General features: G+C 38.9%; 2 protein-coding genes across 2 annotated transcripts; one reads left to right on the forward strand and one right to left on the reverse strand.

The window, feature by feature from the left end:
• Positions 1–7,228: 7,228 nt before the first annotated feature.
• On the forward strand, positions 7,229–7,768 carry LOC133832335 (uncharacterized). The gene has a single exon (XM_062262695.1). It carries the CDS (start codon positions 7,229–7,231, stop codon positions 7,766–7,768), a length of 540 nt encoding a protein of 179 aa, XP_062118679.1.
• A 1,658-nt stretch (positions 7,769–9,426) lies between these two features.
• LOC133830593 (transcription factor MYB122-like) lies at positions 9,427–11,644 on the reverse strand. The gene is made up of 3 exons (XM_062260601.1): positions 11,289–11,644; positions 11,067–11,196; positions 9,427–10,788 (listed from the first exon to the last, which is right to left on the reverse strand). The coding sequence occupies exons 1-3, from the start codon at positions 11,419–11,421 to the stop codon at positions 9,639–9,641; spliced, it is 1,413 nt and encodes a 470-aa protein (XP_062116585.1). The 5' UTR covers positions 11,422–11,644; the 3' UTR covers positions 9,427–9,638.
• Between the last annotated feature and the right edge of the window lie 1,038 nt (positions 11,645–12,682).

Raw genomic sequence — 12,682 nt, forward strand, 5'->3', positions numbered from 1 at the left:
ATCTTCTCGCTTGCCACTGAATTCCTCCAAATTTGCTCCAAAGCTTCACCAATTCTCCTCTACAAATCAAGTGTTTAACGGTTAGACATTTTGAGCGAAACTAAGTAAGGAGAAGTAGGAGAGTTACTCTCCCAGAAGGGTGTTTCCCACTTGCCTCTCCCAATGGTCAAATGACCATTCTACCCCTCCCTACACTTAACCTTCAATACAACCTTCAAGGGTATAATCATCATTTAGTCCAATACACCCATTAAACCTCAAATTACTCCTCTAATTCCCAATTAAATCTTTTGATCTTCCAAACACCAATATTTTTCCCAAAATATTTCATAACGTGAACACTGTCCCAAAGTATGTAAAATTACTAAAATACCCCTTGACTCACCACGAGTCGGGTATAAATCCCCATTGTGACTTCTCCGCTAAATTTCTCATAAGGGTCAACTTATGTCGAATATCACAAATATATCCACATAATAATGTGGTATCAAGCACAAAACATATAAAATTAGAAATGTACCACTAGCATTTGACAACTTAATTACAAATTTAAAATTATATATACTTTTTTTTTCGTTCATTGCTATAAGACATTCTTGTTAGTAACTGTTTCTACATATTTCCATTTAAATCGAAATATATGGAACCTTATATTTATTTGCACCAATAATAATTACAGTGTTGGGCACCTTAAAATGGTCTTTAACATTTTTTTTTCATTCTAATACTGTAGACTCAATTTTTAAATTACATGCAACATTTTATTTTATTTTTTAAAGAAAGAAAAATTCCATTAATAAAGAGGCAAACCTCAACTACTTAAATGATACAAACCCTAATCAAAATAAGATGTAACTCATCTTAGAGGCTAAAGTTTATCAATACGTAACTTTGTCATAGTGTTGGGCCACTGGAATCCCCTCACAGAGAAAAGTGACAAAAAGCAACATGACAAAGTGAATGAAGCACAACACAAGGTGCACTACAATCTCCCACGCACGTCACATTATTCACTAAATGATAACTCAAAACAAACGAATTATTAACTGATACATAGGAATAAAAATTGACACTGAAGAGGACCACAACACCTTGATCCCAATCACAAAGCTATCTGCCATGAGACTAAACTTAGCCCACCAAATCACACCATCACAGGCCATCCTACCAACTAAACCTAAACCTTCCCAATTCGAACTCCATCCCACCAGAACCACCACCCCTCGACCACATATATGTAGAGCCACAATCCTCCCATCCCCTACAGATCCAAATGTCAGACCCCACCATCGACTAATCCCAAACCCCAATCATATGATAGGAAGCCAATGAAGATACATTGGGTGCGACCCTCCTCCAAGCACCTGACCCAACCATCCCCTGAGATGACTTCCCCTTTCGCCTATGGAAAAATAGCCACATGTCAAAGCCGGCAGCAGCCCATGACCAAGAGAATTGAAGGAGGCACTAGAAGATTTTTGGTGGCCGCTACTGCAGAATAATTACATGCACATATAAACTTTAGACAAATTATTTGAATTTAGCTGTTACAAGTGTAGATTATTAACTGTAGAATAATCTTCATGAAATATACTTGTTTTTTAAATATATCTTTAATATTATTAAGTTTTTCCAATAATTTTTATGGGATTTTTTTTAGCTGGTTAGTCCTTTGAAGTAGTTGTAACTTCCGAATTTGATTTAAATATTAAATATAATAATGAAGACTTTGATGTTACTGGACATTAGCAAAATTACCTAACTTATTAGCTTCCCTTTATTTTCCGCGACATTAATGGTGTGACATGTGGAAATTTTGTATATATATTTTTCTTTTTTGAAATATAATTTTTGAATATTTGTTTTGATTCTTTTCCTCATTTGATTTGTTTTTTTTTTTTAAATCCAAAATTTTCATAAATTGCTAGTGAAGGTAATAGGAGGACGAATCTCTACATTTATCAATTGGACCATTTAGCATATGTTTGGTTAGGAAAAAATGAGCGGAAAGAAAATCTTGGAAAAAAGTGAAGAAATATAGAAAATAAAAGAATAAATAGAATCTTTTTTCCTAGAGCTATTACTATTTTTAAAAGTTCAGGGACACAATTTAAAAATAATAATAGTTCTGGGACAAAAATATTATTTATTCTAAAAGGTATAGCAAAGAGCCTAAACTTAAAAATAAACTAAGCATTTGGAAAAAAAAAATTACAACCCAGTTAATAGAATCTCAAATCCTGGTGTCACAACACCGACTCTATGACTATTCCCCTAGATCTTGCGGCTCCGACCCCAACTTCGAACAAACCTCCGTGACTCTAACCTAAAATCTCTGTGACTCTGTTGTTCGTAACCCCGATGTCGAGCCAACCTCTGCGATCACCCTCTAAACCCAGCTGCCGCTGATCCTAACTTTGCAGTTTGAGACCAATCCCCGCGCTCCAGCCTTGATGCACAAAATGTGAAGGAAGAAGAAGATGAAGAAGTTTTGGGTGTTTGGTTTAGAATTGAGATTTTGTTTGGTTTTTGGTTTTTTTTTTTATTTTAAACTATATGAAAGAAAAACGAAAAAAAAAAGTAATAAGAAAATAGATTTTATATTTTAAAATTATACACACGGCACTGAGGGGGCATTGCCACATCAGTGGCCATACTGCCAAATTAGCTACTCCTTAGCCATGTAGGACGAAATGTAACAAAAGTCCCACAAGTGAGTAACGTTCATAGTTCGATGGAGATTTTTAATAATTGTAAAAATTCAGGGTCACAATTTGAAAATAGTAATAGTTCGGAGAAAAAAACATATTTATTCTTTATGTTTGGTATGATAGAAAAGAGTTGAAAAGAAAAGTGAGAGTCCCACAAATATATTTCCTCTCAAAATTGGAGAAAAATGAGTGAGTTTTATTTTTTCAAACTAATGAGAAGATCAAATTACTAATATATTCTTCCCCATTTATTTTTTTTAAAATAATAATGAAATGGTATAAAAGTGATTATTAAATAACCTAATTTGTTCCCAATTTCTACCAAACAACTAATAGTGGAAACAAACTTTCTTTTCCATCCTATTTTTTCCTTCCCTCTCCGAATCATCCATCACCTACCAGTGCCCCATTACCAATAAATTAAAAGAAATATGCTATTTTAATACTTGTAATTTAATTTAATATGATTTTTTGTATTATCGATAATATTAAAATGGTCAAATCTAGCAAACATATTCTTAGTATTTTCGAAAATGAGCGTGTTTAATCATAAAAATATTATTAATTGTTTTCTGATAAAGGGTTCGTGTGTGACCTGTAGACTTTCTCTACAATGTCCTGGTGACTTTTGATATTCTTGCATCTGGGTTCTTTGGTTCTTTCTCGTTTCTGTTCTCATGGCTAACTGTGGTAAGGATTTGGAGGATATTATTCTCAAAGCCAATAGTCTCTCGGTTGGCACTGATAATGTAGGTGAGGTTGTGGAGGTGGCTAGTTCGGATGAAGAGGAAGATGACTGGGGTGATGGAGCTGATGCTAGCGAAGGGTTCATTAACAAAGCGGTGATAGGAAGAGTTTTTGCAAAGCAACACTGCAGCAGGAAGTTTATACAAATGGTGTTTGGACGGAAATGGAAGTTCACTTCTAAATGGAATGTAAAATTTTTAAAGAAAGATGAGAATACAACCTTTGTTAGGTTCACTTTTGGAAGCTCTCTTGAGGCGGAGAAGGTGTGCAAGGAAGGTATATGGCACTATAATGGGGGATTCATGATTGTCAAAAAATGGCCAGAGTCGGGGGATTGGAATGAGGTCATCTTAAACAAAGTTCCTTGCTGGGTTCGGATTTATGGCTTCCCCATGGCGCCTTTGAACAAAAAGAACATTGTCAGGATCGGTGCTTTGGCGGGAGAGGTGCTAGAGCTACCATGGAATAACCAAGATAGGATTCTGCTAAATGGTTATGCTAGAGTTAAGATTAATTTTCCTACTGACGAAAGTATCTTCACTGGAAGATTTGTACCGGTGGGAGGCAGAAAGGAATGGGTCCATTTGCGGTTTGAGGACATGCCCTTGCTGTGCTTTCGATGCGGGATATGGGGGCATGACGAAAGAGAGTGCAAGGGGGAGATGAAGCTCGTTAAAGATAAACATGGCACTCTTATGAAACTCTATGGCCCTTGGCTGAAGAATGAGCATGGGTTAAGGCATTGTTTCGATGCTAGACTCTATGAGGGAAAGGATCGGTTGATGGATATCTCTGCTGGAAGGGTGTAGGAGGTGACCCAACATTGCCCTGTTGTTCAGACGAAGGAGAGTAATTGCAGTTCACTGGAAATCTCAAATAACATGTCGGTGCCGGAGTTGATGGGGGATCTGTATAGACGACCGGAAGGGAGTAGAAGTGAACCGCCCCTTCTTTCCATGCATGCTAACGTGGGAAACCTGATCGCTTCCCCAGGAGGCACCATAAATGTTGAAACTGTTCTATTGGAGAAGGAGGAGGTGGGGGCAGCTACTCGTGGTGTTAATGATAAGGAGTGTATTAATAATGCTGAGGGTACTACGGGAATGTTAGGAAAGGCAGCTACTAAGGGGTCCACGTGGAGTAAGATAAAGGAGGATGGTGGAAAAAAGAGGGCTGACAAGGGCCCTTTTGCCGATGATGCTCTTTGTCAGATTAATGAAAGCCAATGTTTAAAAAAAAGAAAACAGGAGGAACCGTGTGGGGACACCTCTAAAGGGAATAGCTGTGGGGAGAAGGGATCAAAGGAGACTACGAATTCTTTAATTGATAATCAGTTGAATATTCTTAAAGGTGAGGTGAATATGGGCAAACTGGCTATGGTGGTTGATGAAGTGGGGCCCTTTTCTTGTGGTGGAGGTCAGGAAAAACAGAAAGCTAACAGAAGGAAAATATCGTTGAAAAATATGGCTAGAGGGGTGGGCAAAGCTGAACAGAACAGAACTGGAGCTTTTGGGGGAGAAAACAAGGTCGTTATGGCAGGGGTTTCTAATATTGGGATATGCCAAAGGAATGATGGTGCTAGGTTTTTGGGGAGTGGGTCTTCTGAGTCTGTGATTAAGTCACTCCCTTTTTTCAATTTTGTATCGGCGAGTCTTGAGAATCAAGACCGCCGGGAGCAATGAAAATCCTAAGCTCGAATGTCCAGGGAATCGGGAACCCCTGGACATTCAACGCTCTCAGGTCCCTTCTTCAGGTCCATAAACCTGATATTATTTTTATTATTGAATCAAAGCTTTCTCGTTCGCAAGCAAAGCGATTGGTGGAAAGGCTGAACTTTGAAAATTGGTGGGCGGTTGATCGTATTGGGATGAGTGGTGGGCTATTGTTATTTTGGAATTCTGATATCAATTTAAAGGTGCTGTCTTGGTCGTGTGGCCATATTGCTGGTTTGGTTTCTGGTAGGGGAATGCTTCCGTGGCTTTTTTCTGGGTTCTATGGGAACCCTGAGCATTCTAAGAGGCATCTGTCTTGGGATCTCCTTGGGCGTATTAGGAACATTATGGTGGGGCCGTGGTTATGTGCGGGTGACTTTAATGAGATATTCTTCAATTCGGAAAAAATTGGGGGGAATCGTAGAAGCATGGCGGCTATGGACAGGTTCAGGCGTGCTATTGATGAAAATTCCCTTTTTGATTTAGAAAAGGGAAACAAAGAGATGACGTGGCATGGTAGAGGGATTATGGAAAGATTGGATCAAGTTTTATGCAATTCGGAGTGGCTTGGGCTGTTCTCAGGTGCAAAGGTGGATGTTCTGGATTGGTTGTGTTCTGATCATCGTCCTTTGCTGGTCTCTTTCAAGGTGCTTGAGTCGGACGATAAGTGTGGATTGGTCAAGAGGAATACGCGTTTTCATTTTGAGGAGGCGTGGTGTGAGAAAGAGAAATGCTTGGATATTGTGACTATGAGTTGGGCCAGAGGCGGTATCTCTAATAGCTCTCAAAAAATCAAGGAAAAGATTAGTAATTGTGGCAAGGCTTTAAGTAAGTGGAATAAGGAGGAAAAGCAAAAGTGGAACAAGGAAATGAGGGTAGCTAAGCGTGAGCTTTCTGCTCTTTCTAGTGTTAATGATCCCTCTAGGTGGAAGGAGTTGAAGGAGATTGAATATAAAATAAATTGTCTGCATGAAAAGGAGGAGCAGTATTGGAGGCAGAGGAGTAGAGCTCTTTGGCTGAGAAGTGGAGATCGGAACTCAAAAAATTTTCACTATAAGGCGTCCGCTAGAAGGAAGAAGAACACGATATTGGGGTTGTGTGATAGTGCTGGCTGTTGGCAGAATGAGGAGGCTTTAGTTGAAAAGATCATTTGCAACTACTTTCAGAACTTGTTCTCTTCGTCTAAGATTTCGGTTGATGATATGAACAAGGTGTTGGTCGGGATTGAGGCTAAAGTTTCGAGTTATATTAACATGATGCTGGAGGAAGACTTTACTGAGGAGGAGGAGGTTGTCAATGTTATTAAAAATTTGAACCCAACAGAGGCGCCCAGAGTGGATGGGTTACCAGCTCTTTTCTTCCAAAAATATTGGAACAATGTGAATAAGGATGTGGTTAGTGTCTGCCTGAAATGTCTGAATGGTGATGGATCTGTTGCTTGTTTGAATGAGACTCTGATAGCTTTGATTCCTAAGGTTGACAAACCTGAGAAAATTGAGCAATTCAGACCGATTAGTCTTTGTAATGTTATTTACAAGATTATATCAAAATGCCTGGCTGATCGTTTGAGACTAACTTTACAGGATACTATTTTTGAAGCTCAGAGTGCTTTTGTCCCTGGAAGAGCAATTCAAGATAATGCTATTATTGGGTTCGAAGGGATTCATTGTCTGAAGAAAAATTTCTATGGAAATGGTACAAAATTGGCGTTGAAGTTGGATATGGCAAAGGCCTACGATAGAGTTGAATGGGGCTTTATTGAAGCAGTAATGATCAAAATGGGATATAGTCAGAAGTGGGTGGAAAATGTGATGAGATGTGTCATATCTGTGAAGTTTTCAATTCTTCTAAATGGGAACATCAAGGGAGACATTAGACCCTCTTGGGGCTTAAGACAAGGGGGCCCCCTCTCGCCTTTCCTCTTTCTTTTCTGTGCGGAAGCCTTTTCGTCTTTGATTAGGAGAGCCGAGCAGGAGGGCACCATTGAGGGTCTAAAATTTGGGAAGGACAAGATCTCGGTTTCGCACCTCTTTTTTTGCGGATGACAGTATGATATTTATGGAGGCAACCCAAAGAGATGTTGTGGCTTTCAACAACATTCTCAATGTGTATTCTAGGGCGTCGGGGCAACTTATAAATTTGGAGAAATCTGATGTAAGCTTTGGAAAATGTGTAAGTCTGGAGGATCAAAAAAAGCTTGCTGAGTTGTTGCGGGTTAATCTTGTTACGGTGCATGGGAAGTATCTGGGACTTCCATCTTTTGTGGGAAGGAACAAAAGAGAAGTGTTTGAGTGTGTTAAAGATAGAGTTTGGAAGCGGCTAAAGGGGTGGAAACGATCGTTATTCTCTGCTGCAGGGAAAGAAATTCTTATTAAAGCAGTCATTCAGGCTATTCCCACTTATGTGATGAGCTGTTTTAGAATCCCAAAGAAAATAATTGATAGTCTTCATGGCATGGCAGCTAGATTCTGGTGGGGTTCTACGGAGAAAAAAAAAGAAGATTCATTGGTGCAAATGGGATACCTTATGCAAGAGCAAGGACAATGGGGGTCTGGGTTTCAGAAATCTCCAAGTTTTCAATTAGGCAATGTTGGCTAAGCAGTGTTGGAGGTTTTTGAGGAATCCAATGTCCCTATGTGCTAGAATTCTGAAATCGTGTTATTTCCCAAATTCTTCAATTTTGGAGGCCAAGGGTGGTTCGAAAGGCTCGTGTGTGTGGAGGAGCCTTGTTTGGGGGAATTCCATTTTAAAGTTGGGTGCTAGATGGAGGATTGGCGATGGCAACGATGTGAGTATTTTGAAAGATCCGTGGATTCTGAGGCCTAACACTTTCAAGATCTATGATGTTCCCTTTATTCCGCCTGATCTCAAGCGTAGTGATGGGAGTTGGGATGAGGTAATGATAAAGTGTATTTTTAATGAAGACGATGCGAAGTTGATGTTGAGTCTTCCGTGCTCTAGTGTTCAGTTGAGGGATAAGTTGCTATGGCATTTTTCAAAGAATGGGGAGTACAGTGTTAGAAGCGGCTACTATGTTGCTATGAACCAAATTGAGATGCCTGAGAACTCTGATGCTATGAATTCAAAATCACTGTGGAAAAAGATTTGGGAGTTGAGAGTGGCTAACAAAATTAAAATTTTCCTATGGCGGCTATGTCATGCATGGCTGCCCACTAATGTGTCTCTGTTTTGCAGGAAGGTGTGCTTATCCAGGGAGTGCTCCAGATGTACGATTAAGGGAGGGGAGGATGTGTTCCACGCAATTTGGTGGTGCACTGCTAGTTCAAAATTCTGGAAGCAAACAAAATTTTGGAAGTTAATTAAGAGCTGCCCTGAAAAAGATCCTCTTATCTTCCTCAATGTTTTACGGTCAAATTGCACCCAGGAAGACTTTGAATTTTTCTGTGTTCTTTCTTGGCAATTATGGAATATCAGAAATAAAATGATTAGAGGTGAGAGAGAGCCTTCACCTATTGATTTGCTGGATTGGAGCTTCAAGTACTGGGCAGATTATATTGAGACGCACGGCCATTCTTCTGGGTCCTTGGCGAGGCGTGCTGTGCAAAGATGGAATCCTCCTTCTCCTGGCTATGTTAAAATAAACGTGGATGCTGGCTTTTCAGCAGAGAAGGGGGCGTGGAGTGCTGCGGCTGTGGCCAGGGACCACCTGGGTTCTTGTGTTGGTGTCCGTTCCTGCGTGTGGGAGAGGAGTTTCTCTCCTCTTGTGGCGGAGCTGACAGCTATTAACGAGGGGCTTCGTCTGGGTTTGGAGATGGGTTTCAGGGATTTCTTTGTTGAATCTGATTGTCTTCAGGCAGTCAATCTGGTGAATCGGGCTGAGGTTGATTGCAATGATATGGAGGGGCTGATTAGGAGTTATAAATTGGGGATTTCTACTATTGAGTGTAAAGGGGCTGGTTTTGCTTGTAGAAGTGCAAATAGGCTGGCTCATTTTTTAGCAAAGTTCACCTTGTTGAATGGTGATAGTGCGGGTTGGAACGGGGGTTTACCCTCTGCTGCTTGTTCTGCTCTAATGGCAGACTTGCCTGTTCTGTTGTAAGGTTTCTTGTTGGTTTTCTCTGTTTTCTGTTGTGGTTTAATGATAGTCTTTGATTTCAAAAAAAAAAAAAATCATAAAAATATTGTTCACTTTAAGGACATAAATTATTTTAAGATGTATTTAACCAAATTTGAGTGTAAGGTAATATATTTTATTGTTTTATTAACACTAAATAAGTATAGCTAATAATAGAAGATTGAAACTAGCATTAAGTTTAAACTATAAAGTATCGAAATAGTATATTTACTAAATTAAATTAGGTGACATGCTGAATAAAAACTAAGTTCTTCCACAAGTACCAAAGAAGCATGATATAATACATAGAGGTAATGTTAGAAAAAGAAAGAAAGAAAGAAAACAAGAAAAACAAAAGAAGAAGAGTTCTTTGGAAACTGGAAATTTTAGGAATTACTCAAGAATTGCTGCATCCAAGAATTCATCAAAGTTTATACAGTCATCCCAATTATTTGCAGCCTCCAAGTCACTCAATATCACTTCCATTTGACCAGAACCATCATATGAAGTGCTACTATTACTAGTGAATACCAAAACTTGTTCATTAGAATCACTCAAGTTTGACATACTCCTAATCAACTCATTATCCTCATTACTACGAACTTTTCCTTTCTCTTTCTGATCCTCACCAGCTACTTCCAACAAAAAAACCTGATCTTGATGATCAGGTTCAAAGACCATGTCCAATTGGTTACAAGTTTCACCTCTACAAGTATCTGAAACTCCATCGAAATGGGAGATTTTCGGGCCCCAATCATCCAAAAGATTTTGTTCCAAAACTTGAGGCTCAGATACATGGCTGCTACCGCCATCGCTGCCACTTCTAGTACTTCCATCAGTGGCATTACCAGAAACATAATGCTGAATTTTATCACCAACCACTGCCTGAATACGATTCATTAGAGCAAATTTAGCAGCCATTTTGTTGAGTAACCTGGCTGAGGAGGAAAACGGTATCGAAACTTGAACTGCATTTTCAGATTCAGGACTTCTCACATCACTAGTGTTTTCAATCCCAATACCGACCTCAGAAAAACTGTTATCACTACTACCACTAGTTGTACTACCTTCTAATGTTTTGGAAAATATTGCTTTAATGGCACCAAGAGAACATGATTTTGGTGAGTTAAGAGTTGTGGCGACCCTGTTGAGTAAATTAGCTGGCGTAGTAATGGTGGTGGTCGTCGTAGTAGTAGGACTCGACACAGAGTTGGCTTCTGTTGAGTTAGACTTCCCAACTTCTTGGTTTATCAGTGAGGCAAGGAAATTAGATGCTTTGAGCTTAGAAGCAACATCATTAAGTAGCTTAAATGATGTAGAAACTGACCCTTTAGAATCAACGACACCGAGTTTCTTCGTAGGACTTTTCTCTATTTCAGAATTGTTACCAATACCATGCTCAGCTACAGAATTTTCAATATCGGCTCTTGTGAGAAAATTATCCTTGCCCATTTCAGCTACGATTCTCTTCAGTCTCGTGTTCCAATGGTTCTTGATTTCGTTGTCTGTTCGCATTGGTAATTGTTTGGCTATGGTCGACCATCTGCAATTACTCAAAATTAGTAAAGAAAAAGAAAAAGAAAAAATAATGAGGGGGCTGTTGAGATTTGGTGTGGGGATAGAGAAGCAGAGAGATCAAGTAAAAAAATTTGCTAAATGAAAAAGCTAAAAAAATTAATAAATAATTGTGCCCAGAAAGGAGGAAGAGAAGGCAGGGAAGATAAAGTCAACGAAATGGTAAGACCAGTTAGAGAAAACGTATCAAAAATGAACATTGCGAGTAAATCCAACTTACACCAGCAATAAAAATTAAACACTCACTTGTTGCCTAAAACAGCATGAAGTCTCATAATTGTCTCTTCTTCCTCATTAGAGAATTCTCCCCTCTTAATACCAGGCCGCAGATAATTAGTCCATCTCAATCTGCAGCTCTTTCCACACCTCGAAAGACCTGAAACCAGAATACCAATTTCAGAAAAAAGAGAGCATTTTAACAGACATTTCATCAACAACTCTCGGCACTGGCAAAAAAAAAATGTTGACCAGCTTTCTGAGGCAAAGTTCGCCAGCCTCCCTCGCCGTGTTGGGTAATGTAAGCAGAGAGCTTCTGGTCCTCTTCGGTGGTCCAGGCGCCTTTCTTCAGACCTTCGACGTTGCAGCAGGGTGCCCTTCCCATTTCGTGTTTTGGGGCCAAAAAAGCTGGCGTCTTTTCCGGTGTAGTTGGGTCACCGGAAGGGTCGAGTATTGGCCGGATCACCGTCTAGTCCGTACAGTCCTAGGAGGTTCATAAACATGTGACGTTTTTGGCTTTGAACGAAGTGAGCGAGTGAGTGATAAGCTTAAAAGAAGCTGAGAAAAGATAAAAGATTGTTTGAAATGCCAGAGATGCGGTAAATAATAATAATATTAATAATGGCTAACATCACATGAGTTGTGGCCCTAAAATATAATATATACGATTTTGCCCAATTATTGCTACATGGTAATATTGTATGTGTAGGCATGTAGCTGCGTCACATGAGTTGGTGGGGGATAGGTTTTGTCGAGTAGCGGTATTCAGTCTCGTAATTCAGTAAGTTCCAATGTATGTTGCTATTCATAGGACTAAATACATCCCTCCCTGCTATTATCACATCTTAGATCTACTCCATTTTACCACACTTTAATAAACAATTGCGATGCGTCGAAATGATTATCTTCGTATATTACTGGTCAACCTCAGGTCTAAGCCAAAAAAATAATATTAGAAGACGGTCCTCACAAGTTCACAACACATTAATTTGGACAAATCTCATAATGTCAACAATAATAACAATTGGCTCATCTTTTTGAGTGATTCCGAATAGCACATAACAATTGGCTCATCTTGGAGCATTAACATAGTCTTTCTCAATGTTGAATGAGGGTTCACACAACCATGTGTTCTCACTATGGGCTCTCAAACTTCCGACCCAACATAAAGAGGAGCCTATGTAAAACTTCCTTACCATCACACCACATAACTGGCACATAACTGACTTCGAGTTTACTACTCACATTATTATTATTATTATTTTGCTTCTTGTGGTATATGTTCTGATTAGTAATTGCGGTCCGTGTTTGTCCCATTATGCTCTTGGTCTTTTTCCAACCTGCCAGTGCTAATCAATTATCAAGAAAAGAACACATCAACTCATTTAACTTTGGGGCATGGTGCAAAATAAACTGGTGATGAAAGTAAGTAAATGTTCATGTTTTTAATTTTGTAGTAAAATAGTCTAATCATCTCTTTAATATCACATATTACAAAATATGTCATTTAACAAATTACCATTTTATTCTAAATATTTTAATATTTTGGTATCTGTATATTAGTTTTTATTTTAAAGTTATTTTGATTTTTTTTTCGTTTTTTATTGGTTATTGAATGATATACATACCGCAAAATATATTTACTA

This window comes from Humulus lupulus, chromosome 4, assembly GCF_963169125.1.
Source record: "Humulus lupulus chromosome 4, drHumLupu1.1, whole genome shotgun sequence".
Classification (NCBI taxonomy): Eukaryota; Viridiplantae; Streptophyta; class Magnoliopsida; order Rosales; family Cannabaceae; genus Humulus; species Humulus lupulus.